Source organism: Rhinolophus sinicus, linkage group LG01 (assembly GCF_036562045.2).
Source record: "Rhinolophus sinicus isolate RSC01 linkage group LG01, ASM3656204v1, whole genome shotgun sequence".
In the NCBI taxonomy this organism is placed as follows: Eukaryota; Metazoa; Chordata; class Mammalia; order Chiroptera; family Rhinolophidae; genus Rhinolophus; species Rhinolophus sinicus.
Window position 1 is genome coordinate 110,081,874 of NC_133751.1, and position 24,359 is coordinate 110,106,232.

At 39.7% G+C, this 24,359-nt stretch overlaps 1 protein-coding gene across 4 annotated transcripts in view; it reads right to left on the minus strand.

Moving 5' to 3' along the window:
• Positions 1–24,359, minus strand: part of SAP130 (Sin3A associated protein 130) — a 93,878-nt gene that overhangs the window by 60,562 nt on the left and 8,957 nt on the right. For all 4 annotated transcript variants that reach the window (XM_019718004.2, XM_019718005.2, XM_074334741.1 and 1 more), the window contains exons 4-10: positions 23,640–23,798; positions 22,382–22,493; positions 21,237–21,361; positions 19,462–19,586; positions 9,700–9,847; positions 9,439–9,529; positions 9,121–9,225 (exon numbers count right to left, since the gene is read on the minus strand). In XM_019718004.2, the coding sequence (XP_019573563.1) occupies positions 9,121–9,225; positions 9,439–9,529; positions 9,700–9,847; positions 19,462–19,586; positions 21,237–21,361; positions 22,382–22,493; positions 23,640–23,798 (865 nt within the window). The remainder of the gene's footprint in view (positions 1–9,120; positions 9,226–9,438; positions 9,530–9,699; positions 9,848–19,461; positions 19,587–21,236; positions 21,362–22,381; positions 22,494–23,639; positions 23,799–24,359) is intronic.

Sequence of the window (24,359 nt, forward strand, 5' to 3'; positions counted from 1 at the left end):
TGTTCGAGGAAATTAGTGAGAACGTCAACAAAGAGATAACAAGCATAAAGAAGGACAAAGAAATCATAAAAAAGAACCAGTCAGAAATAAAAACTACAATACCTGAAAAAAGGATACATGAAAAGAAATCAACAGATTATATAAAGCAGAGAATGGAATCAGAGATTTAGAAGACAAGTAGAATAAACCACCCAACTGGAACAATAAAAAGAAAAATGAATAAAAAACACAACAGTCGAAGACAGTATAAGGGACCTTTGGGACAACATCAAGCATAACAGCATTTACGTCACAGAAGGAGAAGACAGGGTGCAAGGGATTGAAAACCTATTTGAAGAAATAATGACTGAAAACTTCCATAACCTGGTGAGGGAAACAGACAAGCAAGCCCAGGAAATTCAGAGAGTTTGAAACAAGATGAAACCAAACAGGCCCATAGCAAGAAACATCGTAATTAAAATGGCAAACATTAAAGACAAAGAGAATCCTAAAAGCAGCAAGAGAAAGACAACTAGTCACTTACAACAGAGCTCCCATAAGACTACAGCTGATTTCTCAACAGAAACTTTCCAGGCAAGAAGGAAGTGGCAGGAAATATTCAAAAGTGATGAAAAACAAGGGCATACAACCAAGACTACTATACCCAGCAAGGCTATCATTTAAAATTGAAGGACAGATAAAGAGCTTCTCAGACAAAAAAAGCTAAAGGAATTCATTACCACCAAGCCAGTATTACAAGAAATGTGAAAAGGACTCCATTAAAGAACAAGGGGAAGAACAAACAAGATAAAAAATATGAATAAAAGGACACTACCTATCAATAATTACTTTAAAATGTAAATGGATTAAACATTCCAATCAAAAGACATATAGTAGCTGAATGAATAATTAAACAAGACCCATGCACATGCTGTCTAAAAGAGACCCAACTCAGAGCAAAAGACTCAACAGACTGAAAGTAAAGGGATGGAAAAAGATATTTCATGCAAATGGAAACGAGAAAAAAAGCTGAGATAGCAATACCTCATCACACAAAATAAACTTTAAAACAAAGATTATAATAAGAGACAAGGAAGGACATTACATAATGATAAAGGGATCAATCCAACAAGAGGACATAACTCTAGTAAACATCTAGGCACCCACCATAGGCGCACTTAAATATATGTAACAAATATTTACCGACATAAAGGCAGAGATCAAGAGTATCGTGTTTTCCTGAAAATAAGATCTAGCCGGACCATCAGCTCTAATGCGTCTTCTGGAGCAAAAATAAATATAAGACCCAGTCTTATTTTACTATAATATAAGGCTAGGTCTTATATAATGTTACTGTAATATAATGTAATATAATTAATATAATACCAGGTCTTATATTAATTTTTGCTCCAAAAGACACATTAGAGCTGATGGTCCGGCTAGGTCTTATTTTCGGGGAAACATGGTAACATCATCATAGTAGGGGACTTGAACATGCCACTGACAATAGACAGATCCTACAGACAGAAAATCAACACAGAAATAACGGCCTTAAATGACACACTAGACCAGATGGATTTAATAGGTATTTTTAGAGTATTTCACCCCAAAGCAACAGAATGTACGACTGACAATTAAGTTTGCGAACTCATCCTAGAAAAAGTGCTACATATCTCACTGCTAAATATCATTATGGTCCCCTTTGAAGTACTCCCCTTGGGAAGCTATGCACCGATGCCAGTGCCTATTCCATCCTTGAAAGCAATTCCGGAACTCTTTTTCTGGAATGGCCATTAGAGCTGTTGTCATATTACCCTGGGTGTCCTGAATGTCATCAAAATGTCTTCCTTTAAATATTTCCTTTATCTTTGGGTAAAGAAAGAAGTCATTGGGAGCCAGATCAGGTGAGTAGGGAGGGTGTTCCAATACAGTTATTTGTTTACTGGCTAAAAACTCCCTCACAGTGCCACGTGAGCTGGTGCATTGTCGTGATGCAACAGCCATGAATGGTTGGCAAAAAGTTCAGGTCATTTTCGTCTTTTTCACGCAGGCTTTTCATCACTTCCAAATAGTAAACTTGGTTAACTGTCCAGTTGGTACAAATTCATAATGAATAATCCCTCTGATTTCAAAATGGTTAGCAACATCGTTTTGACTCTTGATTTGGACTGATGGAACTATCTTGGTCATGGGGAATTGGCTGACTTCTACTATGCGCTGTGTTGCTTTGTTTTAGGGTCGTATTGGTACACCTATGTTACATCACCAGTGATATCATGGTATAAAACATCATCTTGCCTGTCAAAAAGGACTTGGCAAACTTCAACTCTTCTTCGCTTTTGTTCATCGGTGAGCTCCTCTAGGAGCATTTTTGCACACACCTTTCTCATGCCAATATTTTCAGTTAAGATTTTCCTAACTGCTTCTCTATCAATGTTTACTTGGTCTGCTATGCTTCTCACAGTTAGCCAACAATTCTGACACACAATTCAATGAATTTTTTCAATGTTTTTATCGGTTCTGCTCGATACTGGCTGCCCTCACCTCTCTTCATCAGTGATGCGTTCTCTCCCCTTTAAAAAATGTTTAATCCATTTGTATACTGTTGTCTTCTTCATGGCATTATCCCCAGAAACTTAGTGTGACGTGATTTCACTTCCACTTTTGCCAAGTTTAAGAGGAATTTTAACGTTTTTCGTTTCTCAAATTCAAGCTCAGACATTTTCACAACAGCACACAAAAACACGCAATAATGAATGCCACTCAGCAAGACATTGCCACACGTCGACACAAACACAGCTGTGAGACACTGATACACCAAGGTTATGAAACCTTACTGAGCTGTTTGTACAGTGCTGCCAATGTAAGCGCATGGTGGCAGGTTTGCGGCTTAATTGTCAAACTTCATACATTGTTTTCAAGTGCATATGGAACATTTTCCAAGACAGACCATGTGCTAGGACACAAAACAAGTCTAAACAAATTTATGAAGATTAAATTCAAATCAGAAATCTTCTCTAACCACAGTGGTATGCAACTAAAAATTACAAGAAAAGAAACTGAAAAACACATATACATGAAGAATAAACAACATGCTCCTAAATAATGAATTGGTCAACAATGAGATCAAGGAAGAAATCAAAATATACCTTGAGACAAACAAAAATGAAAACACAACAACCCTAAATCTATGGGACACAATGAAAGCAGTCCTAAGATGGAAATTCACAGGACTATAGGCCTGACTAAGGAAAGAAAAATCTCAAATCAATGTTCTTTTTTGATACCTAAGGGAACTAGACAAAGAGCAGCAGAATAAGCCCAAAGTGAGTACAAGAGAGGAAGTAACAGAGACCCGAAATAAACAAAATTGAGACCAAAAAAACAATACAAAAGATCAATGAAACCAAGAGCTGGTTTTTTGAAAAGATAAACTGTCAAACCTTTAACCAGACTCATCAAGAAAAAGAGGATCCAAATAAAATTAGAAATGGAAGAGACGTGACAATCGACACCACAGAAATACAAAAAAATGTAAGAAAATACTACGAGCAACTATATACCAAGAAATTAGGCAATCTTGAACAAATGGATACATTCCTAGAAGCATACAATCTTCCAAGACTGAATCAAGACGAAACAGAAAATGTGAACAGACTGATTACAACTAATGAAATCAAACCAGTAATCAATAAGCTCCCAGCAAACAGAAGTCCTGAACCAGATGGCTTCAGAGGTGAATTTTACCAAACATTCAAAGAAAGAATTAACTCCTATTCTCTTCAAACAATTTTAAAAAATCCAAGAGGAGGGAAGGATCCCAAGCTAACTTTATGAGGCCATTACCTGATTCCAAAACCAGACAGACATTACAAAAAAAGAAAAAACATAGGCTGATATCCCCCAATAAACAGAGATTGCAAAAATCTGCAACAAAATATCAGCAAACTGAATTCAGCAATTCAGTAAAAAGACCACACACCACGATTAAGTGGTATTCATTCCTGGTATGCAAGGTTGGTTCAACATCCACAAACCAATTAGTGTGATACACTACACTGGCAAAATAAAAACTGAAAATCATATGGTCATGTCAATAGATGCAGAAACAGCATTTGAGAAAATCCAGCATCCATTCATGATAATAACTCTCAGTAAAATGGAAATAGAGGGAAACATAATAGAGGCCATAGAAGACAAACCCACAGCTAACATCACACTCAACTGAAAAAAGCTGAAATCTATAAGATCAGGAACAAGAAAAGGATATACTCTTTCACCACTTTTATTCAACATAATACTGAAAGTCCTAGCCACAGCAATCAGACAAGCAAAAGAAACAAAAGGCATCCAAATAGGAAAGGAGGAAGTAAAACTGTTATTATTTGCAGATAACACACTACATATAGAGAATCCTAAAGATTCCACCAAAAACCTGTAAGAACTGATAATTTAGTAAAGTAGGATACAAAATTAATATTCAGAAATCAGCTGCATTTTTATACCACAAAAACAAACTATCAGAAAGAGAAATTAAGAAGACAATCCCATTTACAATTGTATAAAAAAAAATACTTATGAATAAATTTAACCAAGGAAGTAAAAGACTTGTACTCAGAAAATATAAGAAATTGAAGAGAAATTAAAGAAGATACAAAGAAATGGAAACACATACCATGCTCACGGACAAGAAGAATATAGTTAAAAGGTCCATACTACCCAAAGCAATATACAGATTCAGTGCAATCCCTGTCAAAGTACCAATGGCATTTTTCACAGAACTATAACAAATAATCCTGAAATTTATATGGAATCATAAAAATCCCTGAATAGTGACTGCAAGCCTGCGAAAAGAAAAACAAACCTGGAGTATCATGCTACCTGATATCAAATTCTACCGTGTTTCCCTGAAAATAAGACCTAACCAGACCATCAGCTCTAACATGTCTTCTGGAGCAAAAATTATAATATAAGACCCGGGTCTTATATAAGACCCGGGTCTTATATAACATAAGACCCGGGTATTATATTAAAATAAGACTGAACATGGCACCTTGAGCTCAGCTGCCACTGAGCTACGGGATGGCTCAGTTGGTTGTAGCACGTCCTCTCAACCACAAGGTTGCCAGTTCAACTCCTGCAAGGGATGGTGAGCTCTGCCCCCCGCAACTAAGATTGAACACGGCATCTTGTGCGGAGCTGCCACTGAGCTCCTGGATGGCTCAGTTGGTTGTAGCATGTCCTTTCAACCAGTAGGTTGCCGGTTCAACTCCCGCAAGGGATGGTGGGCTGCACCCCCTGCAACTAACAACAACAGTAACTGGACCTGGGGCTGAGTTGCGCTCTCCACAACTAAGATTGAAAGGACAATAACTTGACTTGGAAAAGTCCCGTAAGTATACTGTTCCCCAATAAAGTTCTGTTCCTCTTCCCCAATTAAAAAAAAAAATCTTAAAACCACAATGAGATACCACCTCACTCCTGTTAGAATGGCTATCATCGATAAATAAAAAACCAACAAGTGTTGGTGAAGATGTGGATAAAAGGGAACCTTCGTGCACTGTTGGTTGGATTGCAAACTGGGTCAAAAACAGTGTGGAGGTTCCACAAAAAATGAAAAATACAACTATCTTATGACCCAGTGTATAATTTCACTCCTGGGTATTTATCCAAAGAAATCCAAAACACTAATTTGAAAAAATATATGCACCCCTATGATTACTGCCATGCTATTCACGATAGCCAAGATATGGAAGCAACAGAAATGCCCATTCATAGATGATTAGATAAAGAAACTGTGGTATATTTATACAATGGAGTCTTTATTGTGCTATAAAAAAGAATGAAATCTTATCATCTGCAGCAGCATGGATGGACCTAGAGGGCATTATGCTAAGTGAAATAAGTCAGCCTGAGCAAGACAAATACCATATGATTTCACTTATATGTGGAATCTAAAGAACAAAGAACAAACAAAACAGAAATACTCAGATGCAGAGAACAAACAGATGGCTGCTAGATAGGAGGGGCGTATATGGTAAAGGTGAAGGGATTAGGAAGTACAAAGTGGTAGTTACATAATAGCCACAGGGATGCGAAATACAATATGGGGAATATAGTCAATAATGTAAAAACTATGTATCCTGTCAGATGGGTGCTACTTATTGAGGGGGATCACTTCCCAAATTATAAAAATGCCTAACTACTGTGTTGTACTCCTAAAGCTAATATAAAATAATACTGAATGTCACCTATCATTAAAAATAAATATATATATAGTCATGGGATATAAAGTACAGCATAGGGAATATAGTCAGTGATATTATAATAGCTATGTAGTGTCAGATGGGTAGAAGACTTGCTGGAGTTATCACTTTGTGAGGATGTAAATGTCTAACCAGTATGTTGTTTTGTACACCAAGAACTAATTTTAAAAAAGGAAAATAAGGATGGTATTCTATTGGATATAAGCGTTCATTCGATGAGAAAACCCTATGGTCATCGTTTATCAGGTTTTTCCCTCTCATCCAACAAGTTCTTATCAGCAATAATGGCTGAATTCAATATTTAATCTCATCTGGAGAAATCAAGTGTCATTTGGAAAAAGCCACTTAAGTGATTTTATCTCCTATACCTGAACTTGAAAATCTGTGCTCAGGTTTCCCTTCTCAACATTATGATGTAAGAAGTATCTGGGTTACTATAAAAGACAAAAATAAAAACTAGAGCATAAATCTGATGGACCTTACATGAATCACATTAAGTGGCAGATGTTAAATTTGTTTGGACACTTCTGTCAAATAATTTTCATACCTAGAATTTGGTAAATGGTTAAAATTCAAAGATAAATGAGCTGAGGAAATATAGAATAGAGTAATACAGTAACTTAGGACAAGTAAAAAGTTGGTAGTTTTAGCCAAATGAATGAAGACATTAACTTCCACAGTGGAAGTCAGTGGAAAATACAGTGACATTAACAAGAACTAATCCCAAAATAATTTTTCAGAAAGGGTTCAAGATGAAATCAGGGAACCCTTATAGGGTACACTAACCCCTCTTTACTGGTCTGAGTTTTCATTATAGCTGCAGATTCCCTAGTGGGATTCTCAACTGCAAAAATCTAAACAAGAAATTATACACTGGGTCATAAGATAGTTCTATTTTTCATTTTTTGTAGAACCTCCACACTGTTTTCCATAGATTGCCCCAATGTGCAATCCCACCAACAGTGCACGAAGGTTCCCTTTTATCCACATCCTCACCAACACTTGTTGGTTTTTTATTTATCGATGATAGCCATTCTAACACGACTGAGGTGGTATCTCATTGTGGTTTTAAGATTTTTTTTCTTTTATTGGGGAAGGGGAACAGGACTTTATTGGGGAACAGTGTGATGACCTTGTCATGTATAGCCAGAAATTGGTCTGAAATGACTATATGGAACAATCAACCATCTTTTTCAACAAAGTGCATTACTGTGAAACCCACACATATATATAAGAAACTTCTTTCTGTGTAAGTAAAATTAAATTCAGACAAATCTAAGAGAAGTTTGGTGACTAGTGGCAGTGAGCAGTCATATGAGAAAGACCCAGCAACAGTGTTTTCTCTGCTAAAAGTCTTCTGTGGGGCTTAGGACCAATTTAAGGGCTGGCATGGACCAGGTACCTATACGAGGAGTAAGGGTGTCCTGGGTCCAATCATTATTCTGGACAAGTGTCCTCAAAGTTTGCTGAGGGCTGTGAAGCTGCAGCCTGCCTCACTCTTTAAAGAAGGAAGTAGGGAGGGACCACCGCACGGCTGGAACACAGAGGTAGGGAAGCCACACTTCTGTGTCTGGTCACCAGATTCTGAAGATTCAGTATGTTGAGTATCATCTCACAAAAAGCAATCTTATTTCTAGGAGTAGAGTATGTTAAAAAATATGGCAGCCAAATATATGGTGATGGAAGGAGAACTGACTCTGGGTGGTGAACACACAATGGGATTTATAGATGATGTAATACAGAATTGTACACCTGAAATCTATGTAATTTTACTAACAATTGTCACCCCAATAAATTTAAAAAATAAATTAAAAAAAAATATATGGCAGCCAGCCCAGATCTTTGGGAGTGGAGAACAGGATATGACATGTTCATCATTACAGAACCAAGGCAAAGGGAACCCTGGAAACTGAAACCTGTGGCTTACAGATGAAAGAGAACAATGTTCTGCCTCATAGGTCCCAATCTCTGCTTTGGGAATTGTGACAATGATGTATCAGCCCCTAAGATAGGCGTTGGCAACGGTGAGACAAGTCCTGCCTGATGCCTGTTTCTCAGGCCTGTGAGGCATAGGTGCACACTTTTAAATGGTTGGGAAGGGGGAGGGGAAATCAAAGTATTTCGCGATACATAAAAATTATGTGAAATTCAAATTTCTGTGTCCATCAGTTATTCCTGACACATAGCCACACCCACTTGTTTCTGTACTGTCTGCTGGTGAGTAGTTGCCGCACAGAAAGGAGGCCTACAAATCCATTTACTATCTGGCCCTATGGAAAATGGGTGCCAGTCCCTGCTCTTGATGACTGAAGTTGGGCTGTCAGAAACTTTTTAAAGATTTTTTATATTCAAAGCATACACACATTTAAAAGGGAGACAAAGCCTAGAAGAAATTTTAGGATGGTTATGAAGTATCCTCAGGCAGCACTCAGACGAAAGCCCAGGGTAATCAACTCAAGGTTTAGCATTCTTCCCATTGTTTCATCACCCAGAGATTTTTCCTGAACAATCTATGAGTGTACAAGATCTCTTCAATCCAGATCTTTGCTTCTTTCTTGCTTTTCCTGTTGTTCTAATCCATGTCAGTAAACTTATTTCTTTAAAAGGTACACATAAAAGAGATAAAGTTTGATAAATGAGGAAGTCAAAAGTAGAGTTCAAATAAAGTTTACTTTGAGCCCTCAAAGATAACTATCTTCTCTTTCCCCTACCATCAATGTCAAATCTACATGACAAATATTTTTAAAAGTTACATTCAGTGTTTCTTTGGAAATAAATAAAAAAAAAATCACTGCTAGCAATATGTATGAAGAGCTGGTCAGAGGGGCTGAAAAATTCCTTTTAAGATTCCGTGTGAAGGCTGCACAACACTTACCGACTGGGATGTTTGAGGTGGTCACAGCAGTAGCATGGGATGAATGTGAGGGCATCGTCATGGTAACAATTGTACTTGTGGGAGCTTGTGTGTGTGACACAGATCCTGAAAGGGAAGAAAAAAGGAAAATTTTCAACAATGGCCTCTCTGAACACATCACAGATTCTTAAAAACCTGAGAAAAGCTCTTGGGAAAAGTTAAGAGAATTTTTCTAGCCTATTCTTTTTCTCTGACTGAAGCTGAGAAATAAAAAAATTAACTCACCACTTACGTTTCATTCTTCCCTGGCAAGAAGCAAGCATGGGGCTGCCAACTTACCAGCAGTAGTTGCTGAAGAAATGGTGTTGGTTGCCAAAATAGGTGCTACTGTTGCTGCAGCCACTGGTGTGCCAGTACTGAAGATAGTTTTCTGTAGAGGTGAGGAGGCATCCCACAGTACAGAATTATAAACAAGACCATTTCCCACTCAAACCAGGTTAAAAGCAATCACTGCCTTCAGTGTTGCAGATGCTCGGCACGTTGGCACAGTTGTGGTTTTAACCCCCAGAGTATACAGGTGGTGTTCACCTCTGTTTTTACCTGAGCCATGGTATGAAGCTGCTGTTTTGGCGTCCCCAATGCAGGGTGAGATGGCAGTGTGATTCTCGTCGTTACATCCCGGGCCTGGGCAGGACGCTGAATACTAATTGCTGCAGATGGTGGATGCTGGATAGACAAAGTCGGCCGACTGAAAAGCCAGAAAGGACATTATGATTTATAAGATGTCTGCCGAGGCAATGCAGGCAGTCAAGGCTGTTTACTATCTAGTGCTAGATTACACAGTTGTATTTTTTCATAGGTTTGTGAAGTCCACTGTTGAACCAATGAAGCAAATGGCCCATTGAGTTTCTCTCCCAAAACTGCCATGAGCCTCATGTTAAGAGGTATCAATATGTACCACGAACTAAATAAATGAATCCTTATCATTCTCAGTACCCTCCAAAGAGTTAATCAGTGTTCTATGCGAATCCAGAGTAAGCAGTACTGTAATGAATACTCTTCACTCTGTGGACAATGCTGAAGATAGACACCAAAGTTCTCAGCGTTCTGAGGGAAGATTACAGACAACCTCGATTAACAGCAGCTTAACTTATGACCCTTGAAGTACTGACCTGCCCCCACTGCAATTTTATATCATTTCTCACCAAATGATAAAAAGTTAGTTATGGTTGCCTAATGATTGAAAGGGATATCAACAGATAGTCTGTTAATTCAACTGGCCACAAGCTACTGAACTGCAACAATAGCAAGAACACCTGACAGTATAACAAAGTTGGCATCTCATATTGGGGTGTGGGGGGAACTATTTAATAAATTATGCTGTGAAGATTGTATAGCTATTTGGAAAAAATAAATTTAGATCCATATAGTACACCACGACAAATATAAAAATGATCAAAGACTTAATGGAAAATAAAAAAGTACATGGAGAGAAGATGGGAGAATTTTTTAATAACCTTGGAGTAGGAGAGAGCTTTCTATCAAAAGCTTTCAAAATCCCCAAGTATTAATACAAAAGATCAATAAATTTGACTCTGAATTAAGTAAACTTCCTACATAGCAAAACACACTATGGACAAAGTCAAAAGACTCATAGGTAAAAGTGTAATCTTCTGAATATATATTAAGAGCTCCTAGAAATCAGTAAGAAAAATAACAACCCAATAAAAAACAGGCAAAGAATAAGAATAGTTTACTAAAAGAAAACACATACGGCCCCTTAACAAAGAAAAGATGCTCACTCTCACTCAAAGGAAGAGAAACAGAAGTTAAAATACACTGAGATATCATCATTCACCTATCAGATTGGCAAAAATCCAAAAGACAGCCTACTCTGTTGTTCAAGCTGTAAGGAAACAGGCACTTTTAAACATTTGGGAAGGAGTGTAAAATGGTATTAAGTCCAAGGAACGCGATTAGACAGACAAGAGGCATCAAAATAATCACACATACCCACTGATCACTTTTGGGAATTGGTAATACAGATATTCTTGCACACATGACTAATAACCTACATATAAGGTTATTCACTGCAGTATTATTTGTGATAGTAAAGTGCTATAAACAACCTCAAATCCATTTACACAGTGAATCACCATACTGCTACTAAAAGATGAAACTCTCTAGGTCCTGAAAAGAAAAGCTTTCAATATATGTTGTTATATGAAAAAAAAAGTAAAGAGGAATATATGAATTAAACAATCTTTTGAGTAAAAAGGATAAAAGAATTGCATTTGAGGGGCCGGCCCGGTGGCTCAGGCAGTTGGAGCTCCGTGCTCCTAACTCCGAAGGCTGCCAGTTCGATTCCCACATGGGCCAGTGGGCTCTCAACCACAAGGTTGCCAGTTCAATTCCTCGAGTCCTGCAAGGGATGGTGGGCTCCGCCCCCTGCAACTAAGATTGAACATGGCACCTTGAGTTGAGCTGCCGCTGAGCTCCCGGATAGCTCAGTTGGTTGGAGCACGTCCTCTCAACCACAAGGTTGCCGGTTCGACTTCCGCAAAGGATGGTGGGTTGAGCCCCCTGCAACTAACAACGGTAACTAGACCTGGAGCTGAGCTGCGCCCTCCACAACTAAGACTGAAAGGACAACAACTTGACTTGGAAAAAAGTCCTGGAAGTACACACTGCTCCCCAATAAAGTCCTGTTCCCCTTCCCAATAAAAAAAATATATATAAAAAAAAGAAAGAATTGCATTCGAATTTGACTGTATTTAAGAAATACTGGAAGGATTCCCCGAAATAGCTATTAACAGGTTACCTTAGAAAGGCAAAGGGAAAGGAACATAGGCATCTCATGGGTGGGGGAAAGGGAGAGAGTGATACTCCTTATTGTGTACCTTTTCATGCTTTTGTATTTTAGAACTATGTAAATATAAAGTAGGAAGAAGAAAACTGGGTAAGTTGGGTTGGAAGCGTGAAAACGTGAATGAGATGTCAAGCAAGCAGTGATTTCACAACAAGGGTCCTTTTTCAAAATGCTTTAAAATCAGACCTGGTGGAACATCTGTGAATAAAGTTTATAAACTGAATAAAGGATGGTTTTCTCCCTGCAAAAAGAACTAAATGGCGTATCAGTCAAGTTCGAAGGATAGCTGAAAGCCTGGCCACAGATGGAACTACTGTGTTTCCCCGAAAATAAGACCTAGCCGGACAATCAGCTCTAATGCGGCTTTTGGAGCAAAAATTAATGTAAAACCCGGTCTTATATTATATAAGACCTGGTATTATTTATGTATTATATTATATTACATTATATTATATTATTATTATTATATTATATTATATCCGGTCTTATAATAAAATAAGACCGGGTGTTCCATTAATTTTTGCTTCAAAAGACGCATTAAAGCTGACTGTCCGGCTAGGTCTTATTTTCGGGGAAACACGGTATGGAACAAGAGAAGAAAGCCTACTATTGGAGATTGGATTTTTATTAATTGACGATGTACGTCACCAAGTACAGTGCCACAAAAGCCACATACTCCCAGCATTTACAATATAAAACATTCAGAGAGATACATGTATACACAATTAAAACAGTGACAAATTTTAGGGTAAATGAACCTAATTATGGAAATAATTTTGAAGATCCTTGTAACAAAGAATGCCAATAGAATCACCTGGAAAGGGTTTCCTTAATTCAAATTTAAACACGTTCATAATTTAAGAGGTCCAGATCATATAAAAATAAACCCCAAAAATAATATTTATATTAAGTATTTAATGTGTTTTTTAAGTGTTTCTGAAAGCACAGAATATAGTAATCTTTGATTTTCATTTACTCTAATGGAAAATAACAAGTGTTGGGCTGATCCGGTGGCACAGGTCACCGGTCGATTCCCACAGTGGGCCACTGAGCTGCGCCCTCTACAGCTAAGATTGTGAACAACGGCTCTCCCTGGAGCTGGGCTGCCATGAGCAGCCGGAGGTTGGCGTGTACTGCCGTGGGCTGCTGTGAGTGGCCGGTGGCCAGTGTGAGTGGCCAGTGGCCAGAGTGAGTGGCTGGCAACCAGCATGAGGCCGACCTAGCCGGGGGGAGCGCAAGGCTCATAATACCAGCATGGGCCACGGAGCTGTGTCCTATACAACTAGACTGAGAAACAACGGCTTGAACCGGACTGGTGGGGGGGGGCAGGGAGAAGGGGAGGAGGAAGAAGGCGGGGGTAAAAACAAAACAAGTGTTAATATATATATAATGTACATTACACACCAGATATGTTTTAAGTGCTTTATATATATTACTTAATTACTCCTCATAATGATTTCTGAGGTAGGTAATATTACTGCCATTTTTTAGGTGAGGAAATTGAGGCATTTACTCTTTGACCTAGCATTCCTACTCCCATAAATGTACCTTGAAGGTATACCATCACAAACACTCAATAGTATATGCCAAAACGTTCTTCAGTACCCCATGAGCTGGGGTACAATGCAGCCTAAAAGAATGACAGATTCTCTATGGGCTAATTTGGAGTCATCTACAGAATATACTGTTAAGTGTATGTAAATATAACATGCTGTATTTTCTGTAAGAAAGGAATGGAAAAAAGGAAATGTGTGTGTTTACCTGTGTGTATACTTATTCTCATGGAAAGAAACTCTGAGAGAGCAAATCAAAGAAAGATAAAATGGAGCCTCCCAACAGCAGATGGTGACTTGTGAGGGGACAGGGGTACTCCTGAGTTCATCTTTACATTAGCTTTGACTTTTGAACCTAATCAATATTTTCCAGGTTTAAAATAGTTAAACTGAACGCAAATCCTAAAATTAAAAACAAATTTAAACAAATATATAACTAGTATATATTAAATTATAATAAACACACACACTGGAAAGACAACCAAAAAATTAACAGGTTACCTTAGAAAGCAAAGGGATAGGAAAGGAACATGGGAAATTGGTATCTGTGGGACAGATAGGAGAGTGACACTCCTCATTGTATACTTGTTTTAATATGTTTGTATTTTCGAAATGTGAATATAAATTAGGAAAAAGAAAATGTTACTACATATCCCACAGAGAAAAGAATCACTTTAGGTGACTTTTGAACACATTCCTACTCTACTTAGTGGGCTCTAGTCTGAGGACAAAAAGAATGTGAAGTAATCTTAAACTTTACTCAGTAGTCTTATCGTTTGTAAGAGAAAAGATACACCAAGATAAAATCTAAGCAAGAAAAAAACCTGTACTGTTAAATTTTATTTAGAAATACTGGTATGACGACATGACTGTCTTTACTACATTGACCACCTCTTTCCACAGAAACAATCCCAAAGCAATGATATCTGAGAAGCATTGTGTACCCCTAGCACCCAGATCTTGGATGCTAAATACTATTCTCCACTAACATGAACCAGGAATCTTTGGCGATATGGCTGATTTCAAGACTAGGGAAACAGGGAAAGTAAAAAAGAGCCTGAGTCATCATGTTCTAGAAAGAAGAAAGTATTATTGAAAGACTCAACAGGTGTTATCAAAAGGACACCCGAGCCAGTTCAAAGGGGTTCTCAGTAGCCAAATTTGAGGCAACTGGGAGAAAAAGAAAGGTGTTTTGATTAAAACACTTTGAATAAATCAAACACCCTTGAGTCCATAGTGGGAACTCCACTCCCGAAGCCAAGCATCAAAATGATCAAGTTCAGCCAGCTAGAAAGTACTCCCAAATATGCTATGCTAATCACTATACTATTTCTCCCAATGATCAATGTTTGTTTTTAATGGCCTCAAAGGTAACTCTAGGGATAGAGATCCAATTTAGAAACTGGACATATACAGAAATCAAGGGGTTAATTTACAGGTGGACACTGACCACCTACAGTGTTTAGGTGGGTCCTTGTATTGACTTTTCTGGAGTTGAGGACAAGAATTATTACAGGTAGGGACTGCCAGTTTGATATTTTCTCCTCCTTTCGGAGAGCAGTAACAAGGAAAACTGAAAATAAGAATGCAGTCTCCATCTCTGACAAAACTAGGAGACACCTGAAACCTCAACCCACAGAACAGGTAGCAGAACTGTCAGAGGTAGCAATAACCAAGGGACACATGAACCAATGGAGAAAGGATTTCTGCAGCTATAATTTAAGGAGTAAAAATCCAGCAAAGTATAATTTCCCAAAGTGAGGAGCACACTGACATAGGAGACCAACATCTTGCTACAGCAGTGGGAGCTGGCAGTGAAGCCGACCCAGACAGGTTCTAAGATTGAAGTGGCAAAGCAGGACTGGGAATCACACAGATGCAGATTAAGTCCCATGCAGGAAACTGTGTGTGGTGGGTTCCAGCTAAGAGAGAAACTCTGCCATTTTGAGCAATCTATCTATACCAGCAGGAGAAAAATAATGGCCCAAAACTGCTCAAGCACAGGACTGAGTCAGGAAAATTTCTCCTAATGCAGTACACAGCCCAGCCTACAAGAACCAATTATAAATAGCTGATCCAGAATAAATTCAATTCATTCAGAGATGAGCACTCAGAAAGGAACCAGCAAAGGATCTATTTAAAGATGCTACAAGAAAAAAGGTAGACAGAAACAGAGAAGTTCACTAGAAATGCTTTCATGAAGCAGATGAAAATTGTGCCATGAAATAAAAACGAAATAACTGCTTCCATGAAATTAAAACACAAAGATGCAAACGTTCACTGGAAGTGATGACAAAACAATGGAGACAAACTAAATGCACAAACAGAGCTCGAGAGAGACAGAAGAAAACCATTCACTGTTTCAGGAATGAAGGCAAAATTAAATGCAGAACAAGGGAGACAATGCTAAAAACGCAGTGAGAAACACAGATCGGGAGAAAGTAAGCAGAATCTGAACGGGGGAAAAAAAAGAGTGAAAAAGGATTAGAGAAGGAAGTCATGCAAAAATATCCAACAAACACATAATTGGATGCAACAGAATGAACATATAAAGATACAATTCAAGAAAAGTTTTTACAAATATGATTTTATGCTGCACGTTAACAAGGCACACCATGTTACGGACAAAACGATGCATAATGGTCACTACAACACAAATCCTAGTCAAGCTGCTGAAATTCAATGATCAAGAATCTTAGGCAATCAGGAAAAAATATCAAGGTCCTTTAAAGGGATTGAAAAAAAAAAAATCAGGCTAACCTCAGCCTTTTCTGTACAGTATTATCCAACCCTAGAAGGCAGAGAAAATACCTATAAAGTGCTCATGGAAAGAACATAGAAACCAAAAAAATTCATTATCAGCCAAACTACCGCTTAAGTATAAGGACATCTGGGAAATGATTTTAAGCACTTGAAAAAAAATATTCGTTCTATAAGCCCTTCTTGAAGAAAGTAACAGAGAATAAATTTCATTCCATCAAATAATGAACAAAAAAAAAAAATCGAAGAACTGCAGACAGGACTGAATCTACTTAACAGAAGGGGTAAGACTTACCCCTTAAATTTTTTTTTTTAACTTTCCTTCTTTTTCTATGCCTTGAATCTATCCATCTATCCATCTATATAACAATTTTATTTAAGTGTGTTTTTCCAGGACCCATCAGCTCCAAGTCAAGTAGTTGTTTCAATCTAGTTGTGGAGGGTGCAGCTCATAGTGGCCCATGTGAGGATTGAACCGGCAACCTTGTTAAAAGTACCGCTCTCTAGCTAACTGAGCTAACCGGCCGCCCCCGAATCAATTTAATAATTACTGTTTTAGCTGGTCATTGGGATTGCAGTAGAATTCAGTGAAATAGTCTGGGCCTGGTGCTTCTCTGAGAGAGACTACTCTGAAATTTTTTTCTATTTCTTCTATGGAAATTAGTCTGTTTAAACTTTCTACCTCCAGAATTCAAAGGGAGTAAGATATTAGGAATTTATCACAGTTACATAAATAGAAAATGTATTTATGTTATATCTGACATTAGTGTTTTAGTCTGTTTAATTCACTAATGCATTTCCAGTGCCAAGAGCACTGACTGGCACATAAGAAGTACACAGTGACTATGTGTTGTATGAGTGAATGTTGAAAATGTATCAGACAAAATTCAATGTCTATTTTTCATTAAAAACTCAGTATCCTGGAAAAGACAGATACTTTGATAACATGGTTTTAAAAAAAACAACTTAACCCTAGTTTTCAGTATATACACACTTGTACCTTTTGAATTTCATCCTACCATCTGAATATATTAACTTTTTAAAGGCATTCTGAAGTTTAAATGACAACACACAGTCTATTCTATGTTGGGCAGTTGTGTCTCACTGTACCTCAGGCAATACATTCTACTTACCAAAAAGTGTCCTCATTTTATTGAAGAGGGGACTAAGGATCAGGGAAGCTGAGAAAATGGCCTAAGGTCACACAGCTAGTAAATGATAGAGCTAATGGTTGAAGGTAAGTCCTGGGCACTACTCCGCATTTCAACGTTCTCTGCTTCAGATTTTGGTGCTAGGCCCTCTTTTCATTCTACACATCCCCCCAGACAGACTCAGACACCTCACCGCTTTAACTGCAGGCCGTGTGTTGGTGACTTCTGAACCCGCATCTCTGGCATAGACAGCCCTTCAACCACTTGTTGACCACAGCCACTTGATGCTCCACAGAGAAACTTAGTATCCCCAAATGCAACTGTCTTTCTAAAACGTGCTTTCTTTCCCTTGTTTCCTTTCCATGTACTTGGCCAAGCAACAAAAAAACAGAGGTGTCTCAGACTCCTCCTTCCACTCCGCCCTGCCTCCCGCTTATAATCACTTGTTCCAGAGGGCCTCTAGTTTCTTACAGCTCTATCCCCCATATCCACTACCTCTTCTCTTGTTTAGTGAACCACTTCTTGTTTCTCTTGTCAAAGGTTTTCCCTGGCATCCACATCACCAACGACAGGAATCAAGCAAGACCACTGGAACTGTGTGCTCCTGACAAGGCTCATATCCCACAGCATTCCCCAACCCCACTTTCATAGCCTCACCACCCCAAATGGCTTGGGGACCATGAGGACAAATCCCATTATGTCTTCATCCCTGATTCTGTCACTCATATCTGAGGTCATCCCTCATCAACCAGACGTTATCCCTGTCTGGCTCCATAAATCTCTTAATTATACTATCTTCCTTTTCAAACACCCACCTTCTGGACTTACAATACACCTTTAACAAAATCGCCCAAATCCTCAACCTCTTCTCTGAATCAGCCTTACCTTCCTGCGCTAATGAATCCTGGTTCTCCCCTGAGAACACTGCTTTCCCCACAGCCTTCTAAACGGGGAGCTATTTTCTGTGTCATACACCTCTCCCCATTTACACTGTCTTTCTACATTAGCTCCCCCAGAACCCTTCCCTGGATTCCACACTCATATAGTAGCTTATCTCAACACCTCCAATTGGGTGCTTAGAAGTCAGCACAACCTTAAAACACTCCAAACCAAAGTCTCCATGAAATTCCCCTCCAAAACCAATTCCTCCAACTGTTCTCCATCTCGAGTTAATGCAACTCCCCTGCTAGCTGCACAGACCAACTCGTCTCGTTCTCCCACAGAACCTCTATGTAATTCCTCCAAAATCCTCTTGACTACCTTCAAAATTCTATTCAGAATCTAAGCACGTCTTTCTACCTCCAACAATCACCTCTCCTGGATTTCTGCCATGCCCTTCTAAATAATTTCTCTGTTTCCAACTTTCTCTCTCTACAGCCTACTCCACCTAGCAACCAGGCTGATCCAACTAAAACTTCAGATCATGGCACTGCCCTGCTCCACTCTGCCAAGGCTCCCCACTGCACCCCAGCAAGTCCAAATTCTTGGCGTGGTCTGTAAGGCCCACGTGATCTGGGGACCCTGTTACCTCCCAAAATAATCTCTTGCTGCTCCTTCTATGTGGCAAACACACCCGTCTCAGGGCCATTGCTCTGGCTGTGCCCACTGCCGAGAACACTCCTAACCCAGACAGCCATATGGCTCTCTTCATCATGTCTTTCAATTTTCTGCTCAAGTGTATTCTTATCAACAAAACCCTCCTGATCAGCTTATAGGAAAAAGCCCCCCGTATTGCCTACCCTGTTACTCCAAATCTCATTCACTCTACCCTAATTTTCCCCCAAAACACTTTTCATTATCTAAAAAACTCAATTGTTTTACTGTATGTCTCTAGACCCTAAAAATAGAAACTCCAAGGACAGGAATTTGTTTGTTCACTGCTATCCTCAGGATCTAGACCACCAAACAGCTCATTAAAAAAAGGACTCAGTAAGTTAATTATTGAGTTAAATGAAGGAATGAAGGAAAGGAGAAGGGGAGAGAAGACGGATGGATGGCAGATGGCTAGGGTCCAAATCCCCAGATGTACCTCAGTGCTGAGTCGGTAGCATGTGCAGCTGTTGTAGTGATGACTGGAGACTGAGCTCTGGTGGCTGAGACGGTCGCAACCACGGCAGGAGGGATGGTATTAGAGGTGGTCACAGGCGGACGAGACTACCGAGAGAAGAGAAAAACGTTTCACTTCAAGCAAAAGGTGAAATAAAATATAGTAAGTCAAACACTGAAAGTATAATTGGAAATGTAGGCCTTCAAATAAGTATGTTAATATCCAAATGATAGTAAATTCTCACCATTCTGATTAAGGAATTCTCTTTTCAAAGGCTGTTATAAAAATAAGACTCAGAATTAAAAAAAAAAAGTCTGATTTTGGCTGGGTAATATACAAATCCCTCCTTTCCAAATACAACTGGATAAAAAATTCTGTCATACTATTAGTACAAACTGGGATCTAACCCCGAGATCTAGAATTCCCCCAGATCTGCTGTGGTCCTGGTGTTGACATTTACACGATCACACAACCGAGTGCTGTCCACAGAGGACCTACTCAGCCCCTGGGCAGAGAGAGCTGTGGCTCTCAGGCCATTCAGCATGGCACACTGAACGCAGCAGGCACACGCTCCTATGCTCTTCGCTGGCAGAAGACTCAGGGTGCCCACATACCTCCTGGATGTTTTCACGTGGATATACTTCCCCTACCACCAACTACATCTGTGTGTAAAATTTTCACCTGACAAACTAGTTCCACACAGAACTTCATCTGCTTGTCCACTGTCAACTCTTCCATCCAGCTGCGCTTTGCGTAGTTCCTTTCCTGACCTTGTTACATGCAGTTAAATCTGCAAACTCTGCAGATCCAGCAACTCTTCCATCCAGCTGCGCTTTGCGTAGTTCCATTCCTGACCTGTCACCTCCCTTACCTACTGCACCTATCGTTGTAGCCTGATGTCTCATAAGAGGGCTGCTGTGCCATCTTCCTCTCTAGAGCTCCTAGTCGTGGTTCTCCTTTCTACAGTCCTTCCTATGCACCACACATACCACTGGGGGCCTTTCAGTACCCGAGTATGTCCTGGCAGCACTTTGAAGGCTCGGGTTGGACATGTACTACTTGGTATCATCAGCACTGTTCTTACTGTCTGAAACCCAGTGTTTCACACACACTACCAGTCTGGCTGCCAAATGTGTTTGCATTTCCACCCCCTGCATGAAATTTAGCTAGATTAACGTTTCATAGGTATTTCATTGATCATACGTTACTGTGTTCAAAAAATGTAGTGGCTCTCTGCAGTGTACAAAATCAACTTACACTCCGTATCTAGAGTTCTGAATTTAGAGATACACCACCACCTAGTAATGCATTATACTTCGGTAGTACTGGCCACAAATTTCCTTCAAATAGCATGGACCATCTTCCTTCAAAACCATATATATATATGTGTAAAACGTTTAGGGGATTCATAGCTCCCTGTCCACGTTAAAACTCCTGTTTTAACTAGCCTTTACTAAGCATTGTGCATAATCACCACTGTCTCCCTTGCCATGGTTCAGAGTATTGCCCCCCCGACTTCCTCTTCACTTCTCTGAATCCCCATTACCAAATCCATCCTCACAAAAAGCCTTCCCTTACTACCTCTTCTAAACTCCTATAGCAGGTCACAGGACTGGATACAATTCAACCTTCCCCACATCTTAGCAACTAGACTAAAAGTCACTTCAGGCCCAAGGTCTGTCATGGTGCCCAGCAGAACGAATGACTGCTGGGCAGGCCCTGGATTCTCGCCGGTCGATCCCACACCCTGGACGTGCCTGGATCGGCTGGTGAATGATGTGCTGCACCGCTGGCTGAGCTGTGGCAGTGTTTGGCAACTGGGAAGTCGGCCTCAGGACAGTGGTCACTTTAGAACTAGACATCACAGCAGCAGCAGCTGCACCTAGAAGAATAATTCTTTGCATGAGTATGGCTCACAATTTAAATATGTCCAATTATAATCCCTAGGAAAATCATCGGAATTTCTAAAACTTCATATGTCAGTGTTCACCTGAAGTGCTGTATGAATACATCCTATTTCACCACACAGAAAATTAAGATAACACTCACTCAAGGGTTGAGATTTAATAAATCTGATAATCTGTACTGCTTCTTTGAGGACACTCTTAAATGAAAATGGCTACACGTGTGCAGCCATGGGCACACAATGAACACTAGAGCGTGGGGCCGCCGGCCTGGGTCCAGCCAGGGTCCACCACTTTAACCCCGAGAGTGAGAGTTCAGTGGAATCACCACTGCCTCTGCACCACCAGTGCAAATGCCAGCACTGTGAAAAGGCAAACGACGTCTTAGTGTCATCATGAAAATAGTTTTGACCTTACACAGACCCCCTGTGGTCTGTGAACCTCACTCTCCGAGTTCTGTTATGACCGAGTAAACCTGCTTTTGTATTTGCTAGTTTGATTTCGCAAGTAATGATTTTATACTCTCCAACAGAAGATAACAATTTCTTATCAAGCAATTGAGAAAACTCATTACATTTAATACTTCTTAACCTATTAGAACTGAATTATAAAAATAAATTCATTTTATTGCTATGCGAGTAAAAATTTTTGAGTAACCATTATCTCTAAACTTAAAAAATATTCAGTATTAATATTTGTGACTCTTATTTCTTAGAAATGAAGGCCATGTTCAGGCTACCATAGCCTTGAGGAGTTCCTCATTAAAGAGATGATTTTTAGGCCACACTAAAAATTTGAATTGCTTTAAGTTTAAACACACGTATACACACTTGCTATAATATATCAACAACAAGTACATACTAGACCCCTCTAAAAATGTATATTGCGCTTACTTCGGCTGTCCTGCAGCTTTAGTAAGCTGGATACGGTTTGTGTTACCGTGTCCTCTACCAAACGTATGTTGCATTGCAAGAGTTTGAACAGCACAGGCAGTCTACCTCGAGGTAAATGCGAAGCTCCGATGTGCAGAGGGGGCCCGGGAGCACTGCTGCGGATAATAGACATCTGCACGTTTGTGGTCATGATGTGATGCAGGTTACTGGGGTGGCCCTGCAACACAGGGTGGGGGGGGCAATGTCATCTGCTTGGGCTTGTGTTTGGCGAATGTGCTTAGCCATGGCTTCTAAGAAGTCCACTGCCTCCAAATGTGGGTTAGGTTGTTCCTTTCATACAGTGAGTAACCCAAGGAAAGCCCTTCGGCTTTCTTTACACAGCATCCTACATGACGACTGTGCCAGCAGGCAGGTGTAAGACTGTGAGGATGCACCAATCGCCTTGAGCCCAGCGAGGTGCTAGATCCCTGTAACAGACGACAGAAGTGACTGTCCACTTTTGGACTCTCATCTTTAATATCAGTCTTTCACACTTGTTTTCTTTCTTGGCCAAAGTTATTTTTTTCCTGTCCTCACTATTTCCTTCAACGCCACTGCAGTCATCCATTCTGTATTTCTAAGTAAATGTCAGGTAGTATTCAGTAGGTACCCCCGTACCAGTTCCTCAGCTCAGCCCTGAAACATACCTTCCTCACACTCTCCCAACCCTGCTGACAGTGCTTCTCAGGTATGTGTGTTGCGGGAGGGCGGAGGAGAAGGTTCCCAGTACTTCTGAGAGTACTCAGCAGTATGACAAAAGGAAAACAACACAGGACATCTTTTTGCAATACCAATGTTTTCTTGAAAACTTGAAGGGAAAAAGTTTTGAGATTCAGTTGTTTTCACTGGTAATATAAAATATTTAAATAAATCAAATACATATTATGCAGTAAGACTATTATTTCAATTTTTTTTTTTTAAGTTAAAACACAAGACTTTAAAATAAATGTTCATGATTGGTGGCTGCCTGAGGGAACCACTGAAGAGATATACCTTTGCTCCCTGAGAAAAAATGACTGTGAGGTTGTTCTCAACCCCCAAGGACGTGGGCTGTCTTCTCTAGATCTGCAGCATATCTCACACTGAGGGTGGAGCCGCAAACACAAGACAGGCTCAGGGCCCACTGGCTAAACGACAAAGACCACTGAGCACACTGCTTTACTTCCGGTAGCTGTCCTTTTCTCTCATACCTATCTTCCCCTTGTAGATATCAGTGACCATTTTTTATTTAGTACAGAGCCTAATGTACTGCTGGCATTCAATAAACAATGATCGACAGTTTGGCATCTCAGTTTGAAAATCAGCAAATTAAGAGGAAAAAAACCTGTTGTCCACTGATTGTTGCCACAGGAATGGCTGAAGCTTGAGGGATGCTACTCTCCATGGTAACGGTAACCTGCCCTGGAACCTTGGGGGGAAGTGACAAGGTAGAAGGTGGAGCAGGAGCAATGGGACGGCTAGGCATGGTGGGCTTCGGGGGCGGCTGCAAACAGAAAACCACACGAAATATATCAACAACTTTTTACTAGTGATGCATTTCATTCTATAGTTTAAAGTACACAAATCAACCCTGAAGAGTGCCAGGAAAGATGCCCGGAGCCTTACGTTTGATCTCTCAGCATCACAGCTTTTGCACTGATGTATTAGCATTTCCATTTTACAGACAGATGAGGAAATGTGCAAAGCAAGGCTAAGTCACTTGCTCAAAGACACACAGACAGTAAAATCTAGACCTGGCAATAAACCCCGTATCTGTATAGCTCCTAGCCCAGTCTTTCTTCTATACAACGCTGTCCTTCTCCCCAAGTTTGGGAGGAAGTAAACAAAATTTTCAGTGCCTGAAACATAACCATAAGGTAATACACAAGGTGATATTCTCAGATACCCCAAATTAGTAAGCTACTGAAACAAAACCTTGGAGAAGAGTGCCATTCCAAGATAAAATGAGTCAGCAGACCCATAACATAAATAAAATCAATGTCAAATGGATACCAGAAAAGACCCTGTGATGCCAACTGCCCAGCGGCACAAGAAAAAGCACTGC